Here is an 8131-nt window from a genome sequence, read left to right on the forward strand (position 1 = left end):
GATATTCAACTGGCATAGTGCTCACTCACTTATCCTGACACCCGGAGGCAAAGGAATGGCACAAATGAATTTGAAGGTCTGTGTCTTTGTCTAAATTTTCTAAATTTTCGCTGGCAAAGGACCTGTGCCAGCATTGGTCCAACTGGGCCCCTAAAACAAATAAGTATGAGAGGGATGGACTCAGATATTTTAAGCAGAGAGCAAAGCGTGTGATACTGGTATCAAGGCAGTGTCTAGGTAGGCCAGAATCAAGGGGGTATAGCAGTCATGTGGGTAAAAGCATCCACAGCCCCCAAGAACTTCCTGTACTCCTTCCTCTAAACTACAAATCAGTTGTGAAATGGGCAACCTGGAGAAAAGACATTCTTCTTATGAGGGGCCCAGTACATCCTACACAGTCAGCTTCAGGAGCTCCAAATGGCTGGAAGGGTCACACAACATTGCAAAGAAAACGCTACAGCTCTGCTACAAACAGTTTAAGGTGCCGTAAAAAGGAATAGTTTAATAAAGTCATTAGAAGGATTAAACTGTCCATTATCAGCATGGAGATCCCAGCAGTGATGGAGAAACACAGCTTTCTTTCTGGTACTCACCCCATTGGGCTGCATTGAACAATGAACTGCTTTCTCTTAAGATGAGGAAGGTGACTCAGTTTAGTTTTCTAAAACCTGGTAAATAAGTTAAAGACCTTAAGTACAAACCTTCGAAAAAGAGTTTTGCTTTTCCAGGTCTAGCAATAAAAACTCTCATCGATAACAACCAGCACCATGCTGAAGAGAGAGCTCTAAGATCATAAATCTTCAAGACCAACACCATAGCTATTGTCTGTTCAGTGTCTATAACATTTATCACAGTACTGCTAAATCAATATTTAGAGCCCCCAAAAATTATCTTTGTCAGATTGGGAACAACAGTGTCTAAAGTTCAGCGTTTTTCGTTACTTTAAATTCAAGTAAACTTCATCTTGAATTCAGGCACTGATAGGAAGGACTAGGGCTACACAACCAAAATCCTGTGGAAAAGCTGATGCAGGCAGTTACCTGATTGTGTCAACACAGCACGAAAGGAGACATCCAGATGATTTTCTGAATTGGATCCTTTCGGTGTACGTCTGCCCTCATATGATTAGAACCTTAAAAGAGCGTGCCCTATAAATTTAAATTTAAACAGATTTTTAAAATGTTGAGATAAGCATTTACATACTACATTTCAATTTTAAAATTTTAAGGAAGGAAATACATTCTGACTTGTTAAGTCTTTTTACCCCCGGAATATTTTCTTTTCCTAATATATCTATAGCTACTATATCTATCCTTTAGATCCCATCAGAACTATATATCATTTGGTAGCCCTGCAAGGTTTATTAAATGCTTCCAAATGAAAAGCTTTAGCTTTTTCTCCTTGATCATCAGTTTTTAGAATTGAAAAATCTTCTTAATACTTGATTCTCAAATTTGTCTGAAAATAAGCTGAAAATCAGGCCACACAATTAATTCTGTTTAGTCTCTGATTTGGCTAATTAATTTTGTTTCATAAATAAATAAAAATAAACTTAGCTGATCCCACTTAGCTTCTATGAATAAACATGTATTTTTAAAATGTATTAAAAATAATAAAAAAAAAAAAAAAAAAAAAAACACAGCTCAGACCTACTCACTCAGCCAAGCAGGAGATCGTACCCTGATTGGCTCAATGTCATCTAAAGAGGGTCCTCAAGCAGACGAGAAGCTGACAATTTACAAACCTTCAGAATATGAGATTTCTACCACTGGTAAGCTGGCCTCAACACAAACCACAAAATTACATGAGAGTCACAGTAAAACAAAAAGTTTGTTCAAAAAGCACAAAGAACAGCAACAGAAAAAAGAAACCATGTGTATACTGTCCCCATTCTTTCTGAATCAATAATAGCATATTCTGTAGGGTACTGATCTCCATCTAGCTTCCTCTGCTGTCCATATCATTTCTCATTTTTCCCTTTCACACACCTGTCCTCTCTAGTTTTACTATCCTCTGATCCTCTCTTTTGTGTTTCTCCTTGACCCTGAGTAACACACTGCATACCTAATTCATCACATCGCTCTCTGACACCCACAAGCGCTCATTCACCTACATATCCTGACTCACACACACACTAGCCAAAGTCACCCACATATTTCACAGTCCTCAATCACAGCGAAAACTTCAGGCATTAGAATTAGGCTTTAGAATCTACAAAGAAATCACTTTCTCACTTCCGCATGCCTTGCCTCCCACCCCAATTCCCAGCTCCAGTCCTCTTTTAAGAATGACGCCATGGGTTGTGTGGTAACACCAGTGATTGTGGTAACACAGTAATGGAAGTTCAAACAAACCCTCCAACATGAGGTTGGGAACAACTCAAGGAACAGTTGCAAAATGTAAGATATTTCTGAGGCTGCATTCCCCACCCCCTTCCTGAACCATTAGCATACAGAGATGGTGTGTTAGTGCGGACACTGGGTGTGTGTTTTGCACACTTGTGACCACACAGCCCATCATCCCTCTCAGAGAGGAAGAGTTTGAACTTCATGAGGCAAGAGCTCACAGTTACTGGATAGGGCCTGGATATAAGGAGGGCACAGTGATACCTAGACCATGGTGAGGAGTGCAGTTCTCACTGAACCAGTGTGTTTCAGCACCCCTTCTCTCTCTCTCTTTCCCCTCCACACCTCGCCTCCATTTTAATTTTTTGGCTATGGGTTTAAGAACTGCTGCCATCCTGGGGCAGTATCTTGTTACTTGGCCTACAGCAAGTGAAGTGATACTGACTTCTAGGCACAGTCCCCAAGTCTAGTTGCTATTATATTAGAAGTTTTCTCCAAACAACAACAAAATGTCACCTAGGAGTATGTCTGAGCCAATGACTCACGCCTGCCTAGATGTTCAGATGTCTGGAAATATATTAAAACTATCTTACACTTTGCCTCGCTGGTGTGAGAATGAGGAAAAACTTCAAGAGCATGGATAACCAGTACGATGGCTAAACCACAAACAGAAAATGAAATTTTTATCTGCTACTAATTTTACTTCATCTAGAAAATGGGTATGCGATACTGGCTAATATCTGGTACTACCACTATAGGTTAAATTCAGATTGGTCTTACAATGATTTTATAATTTTCTTTTACTAGAAAGTTTATTCTAATGACTTAGCACTTCTGAGTACAGGAATAATTTTAAATGTAACATGTGATTTTATAGTTTTTAAAAAATAACCAATGCCCCAAGTTTCAAAATATTCAAATTCAAAACACTGTATTTTAGTGTTTAGACAAATTATAAGAAGAAAAACTTTAGCAAGACAATAGATAAGAACCTTTGAGAATTAAATATAAGCCTTATTACCTGATTAGTGCTTATGTTCTTTTTCACAAAATACATATTACTATGATTGATCTGATTGTGTATGAGACTCCTAGTGTCCAAAAAATAATATCCCATATCTTATAAAAGAAATCATTTGTACACTGGGTTGTTAGGAATATTTTGCTATAGAAGCTGAAGCTGATGGCCATTACAGATTAACTAGTCTCAGCTCTTTAGTAGGACTTGTATAGCTGGTTGTGGTTTCTTAATGCTTCTTGCATGACTTTTCTTCTGAATAATAATAATAAAATTAAAAAAAAAACATGGAGAACAAAAACACTCACAGGCTGTTGGTTTGGGAAATAAACTTTTCTTGTCAGGCAAACAAACTGCACTATTAATTTTAAGAAATATGGTTTGTTTTTCTCTGTTGTTTCATATAAAATGCCAAGGTAGATTCTCAAGAAGCTCACAACCAGAGTTAACTCTGTACAGCGAGAGCATCTTCCTCTACCAAGGACAGTTCCAGGGTGTTTTCATTAGTGCTGGTTTTCATCCTGAAGTTGAAAGAACCGTAGAGTTTTGCAGACTCTTTGGAAGAGGCAAACCTGTTGCGACGATACAGCTCCCCCTTCCACATAGACATCATTAGCAAACAGGACAGAACGACCCCCCCAAGCGTAAGCAGGCAGAGCCCAGCAATCACACACCGGTCCAGGTGTGCCCCCAGCCTTGCGCTCTCCTTCTCCAGGCGTTCCATCTCCCTGGCAGCCACGGTGTTGGGATCCGCAGTCACTTCCCGTGGAACAACATAAGAGATGATCACCAGCAAGATGCCAGTGACCAAGAACAAGATGGCGCTGATGAAACCATAGTCCACTGACTTCCCTGCAGATGTGGCTTCCGAACTTGTGTCATCTTCATCTTCGGATATCAAGGATATGGCAGCCTCGTGCGACCACTCATCTGGATTTCCCCAGCCAAGATCTCCCAAGTGGTTACTCCCTTTTGCTGAAGGGGAGCTCCGGTTCCTCTGCTCCAAGTTCACATTCTCGTCCACATAGGTAAAAGAAGTTTCTAATTCCTGGCTGCAGCAATTGCAGACTTGCCGTTCTGCTGTTATGTGGTGGTTCCCTGAGTTGAGCGGTCCTGGTGGGAAGAAGTCTGGCTGGATAACACTGTCTTGCAGAGGGGAGGAGGAGGATGCTAGAGAAGGGCTACGTTTAGACTCTTCCATCTCCGCTGCTCCTGGTGGCAATGTGCAGTGTCTCTGGCAGCAGAGAGCAGCTTTGGTGGCCTCTGCATCTGCCTGGTCAGCGGGAGGCCCCCCGGGACTCCAGTCCACAGCACCGCACAGGCCAACCTGGCTGCTCTCCTTTGCAATGTATTGGAGCTCCATAGGAGCTAGTCAGACATCCCCCCGCTGCTTCCAGAAATTTTGCCAATAGCAACCCAGTTAGAAAAGAATCCAGCAGGAGCTAAGGCTGCACCGCCAGCAGTGCTGCTTCAGAGGCCCACATGGCCTCTGCAGACACAGCTGTTGACACTTTGGCACCAGGTCCTCCTAAAAGGGGTGAAAGAAAGGAAAGGATACCTAGTGTCAGGAAAGTGTGAAAAGGGGAAATCTTCTGACTTATCGCAGGAAGTAACACTGGGAAACATAGGTCAGGGTAGAAAAGGAGCACGGAGGAGGTGGCAGTGTCTCTGAAGAAAGAATTGTCGTCACCAACCCAAATTTATCCAAGGACTCACACATTCCTGTGACAGAAGCCCTCAATGAGAAGACAGGTTTCCTGTATAAAGATACAAATGAGAAAGGCAGGGACCTTTTTTAGCAGAGCTGTAGATTTTCTGGAGAAACTAGGGAAGCACAGACTTCTCAACAATTCGATTAAATTGTGTTTACACTCTCTTTAGCTCAGAACGGATTCTAATACAGACTAGCTTTAGAGCATCACCATGGGTGAATAAATATGTTACTATCAGTTGGGCTCTGCTAGAGCTGGAGCTAAGCATTTTGACTGGGTAGCTCGGAAGAGGGTGAAAGATAGCAAGCTTAGTCAGCCACCTCTCCTAACCTTACACTGCATACATCCAATGACCCTAGTCACAGTATTTACAAGACCCTATGCTTGCTCATTGTGCTTCCATTTTTAGCCCATCCCCTTGTTGCTACATGATGGCAGCATGTTCTGGACCTGGAGTATATAGATGACACGTCTCATTATGTGATCCCTGCAAATGCTGTATTTTGCCATGTATAATGCACTCCTGTCCATAATGCGCACCCGGTTTTTGGCCCAAACTTTCAGGGAAAAACATCTTTTATTTTAATGTTTTAATTCAAATTTTTATTAGTTTACATTTAGGTGTTTACATTTAGGTTTTTTTTGTATTATAAAGGAATTTTAGCATTTAGTTTTTAACATATAGTACGAAAAATTTTATGCAACAAATAATTACAAAACACAAAAACAGATACAAGGTACAAGAAGTTTTATGTACTGGTAACAAATTTACAACAAATTTACGATATTTATGCATCATAGAGGGCCAAGAACTCTTTGTTGTCAGTTGCAAGTTCCTTGTAAGTTTAACAAAACCGATTATCGTATTCCAGGGTATTTTGCATATGGATATCGGCATTGATTTCTAGAGTCACACTTTTAACTCATAAGCATAAATAAAATAATTAAAAACATTTATATAGACAGGGAATCAGTACTACCCATGTAGAATGTGCATCCTTATTTTTCCCTTACAAATTTGGGCAAAAAAGTGAGCATTATAAACAGCAAAAAATCATACTATGGGCCAGCCCACTCCTACACACACACACACACACACACACACATACACACACACACACACACACACACAGCTGCCTGCTCCAGGTACAGATCAGCTAACCGGGTCTGCATGGGTCTGAGTTCCTCTCCCTCTGCACACTTTGCTAACACATGTGCACAGAAAATTGACCATCCAGAAGTTTTTACAAAGCCAATTTAGAAGTAAACTGACAATAAAAGACAAATTAGAAACCCACAGAGCTATAGTTCTATTAAGGCAAATAGATGAGAAGCTATTTCCAGGGTTACCTCTGGATCTCTGTATCCATGACACTCCTTCACCCCCAATGCAGAGTGGGACCTTCCTGGGGTAGAACTTTAAGTTGAGCAGAAAACCACTTACCCATCTTTCTCTGCCTTTGACATCTTTCTGAGGAATAAAAATTCAAACAAGGGCCCCTTTTATTTTGCTTCTAAGTCCAGGGTAATAACTGATTTAAGCCATGGCTTAAGGTTTATTATGATTCAAAATCCACAGCTCCAACAGCTGGCAACCCACACAAAAGCACAGGTAAAGCTCATCTAAGGTCAACCTGGTAACTCACTTAAAATATGGGGAAAGGGAATCCATATGCTTTCTGCTCTACATTAGAGTTTTGTGTTGTTTTTTTAATCCACTTTTTTTCCTATTATTGGAGTTCCTCTGCAGCTAAAACAGAAAACAAAACAAACACATTTTAGAAAACAAAACCAGAACACCAGGCGCAGAAAAACCACAACTGAACCAAAGCTTTTTCCCTTAGCAAGGGGACAGACCCTTACTGCAGGATCCCTCGGTGAACGAATCGATGGTAACGGGTTTGATCAATTACTGAAATGAGAAATCATCTCGCTGGTCCCTCAGACACTGGGCGCTCTGATTAACCGTTAGCACAATTAATTCATCACACTGGACTACTCTGGATAAAATCGGCAGAGACCCTTACAGGACTTCCAATTTACAACAAAGAGGGAGAGAAATCTCCACTTAATTCCCTTTTCCTACGCCTATCTTTTATTTAAAGAGAGACTCCGCTTGTTCCATAGGTGATATACTAGCTGCACAGTCGATTTCCTTTGCAGCTGTGATTAGAGGCTTCCATCCTTCGTGGAGAATAATCCCAGGGGACCAGCTAAAGGCTCTTGCCTTCCGTCCCTTCCCTCTCTTCTGTCTGGTTTATTTAAGAAGACAGTTAATAAAATTGCACCTCAAAGCGATGGGGAAAGCACTTTGCCCATTCGTCTGCCATCAATTAAAAGCATTAATATTGGCACTGCAACTAACTGACCAAGCGAGGCTGGTCTGGGGGAGGTGACCGCGGGATCCGTCCTGCGCGCGCCGAGCGGGGAGGGCGAGCGGCAAGCACTGGGCAGCAGTGTCCCCCGCGATATCAATCAATTCATTCCGGGTGAACTCGTGCCTGCTAGAGACACTCCGAATCGGGCTGCGTTCCCCGAGTACCCCGAGGCTAGGCAGGCACCAAGGGTAGGGAGTAGCGACGCGCTCCCCTGCTCCGCCGGGCTCCCGGGTCTCTCCGTCGTCCAGGCGCCTCCTCCCCATCGTACTCTCCGCCACTCACCTCCAACCTTGGTTACCCAGTGCGCCTGCAGCACCACGCGCGTGTCCCGGCAGGGCTCCTCGGGAAAGTCCCCGATCACCGCCGTGGCACTTGTAGCCACCGCGCGCCACTGAGCTCCGCGCGCGCGATGTGCAGCACCCGCTGTGCCCGCTGGGCGGGGCGGGGCGGGGCACTCCCTCTTGCTGAGCATCCCGGGAGATGTAGTCCGGGGTGGGGCTCCCCTGTCTCCCTCTCACCACCTCCCTGTTGCCCTGCCACTATAGGTACCTCGATACTCCTGCCTGGCACTTTGGAAGAAAGCGCTGGGTTCTAAGCACTGGGGTCTAAGCGAAGGCCGTAGGTCCCTCAGCCGGATGCGTATCCACAGGATTACAAGGGAAGGAGTGTATATTTAGT

At 43.1% G+C, this 8131-nt stretch overlaps 1 protein-coding gene across 2 annotated transcripts; it reads right to left on the reverse strand.

Annotated features, from left to right (window-relative positions):
* Nucleotides 1–1648: 1648 nt before the first annotated feature.
* TMEM74 (transmembrane protein 74) lies at nt 1649–7868 on the reverse strand. Of its 2 annotated transcripts, XM_033125699.1 has the most exons (3): nt 7736–7843; nt 5080–5120; nt 1649–4891 (listed from the first exon to the last, which is right to left on the reverse strand). In XM_033125699.1, exon 3 carries the CDS (start codon nt 4724–4726, stop codon nt 3809–3811), a length of 918 nt encoding a protein of 305 aa, XP_032981590.1. In that variant the 5' UTR covers nt 4727–4891; nt 5080–5120; nt 7736–7843; the 3' UTR covers nt 1649–3808. The 2 variants fall into 2 exon arrangements, with proteins under 2 accessions (XP_032981590.1, XP_032981588.1); XM_033125697.1 differs by lacking the exon at nt 5080–5120 and having other exon boundaries at nt 7736–7868.
* Between the last annotated feature and the right edge of the window lie 263 nt (nt 7869–8131).

The sequence above is a fragment of the Rhinolophus ferrumequinum genome, chromosome 14, assembly GCF_004115265.2.
Source record: "Rhinolophus ferrumequinum isolate MPI-CBG mRhiFer1 chromosome 14, mRhiFer1_v1.p, whole genome shotgun sequence".
In the NCBI taxonomy this organism is placed as follows: Eukaryota; Metazoa; Chordata; class Mammalia; order Chiroptera; family Rhinolophidae; genus Rhinolophus; species Rhinolophus ferrumequinum.

Bases quoted from the DNA above. Each gene is read 5' to 3' on its own strand.
- TMEM74 (XM_033125697.1), bottom strand. From the start codon at position 4,726: ATGGAGCTCCAATACATTGCAAAGGAGAGCAGCCAGGTTGGCCTGTGC.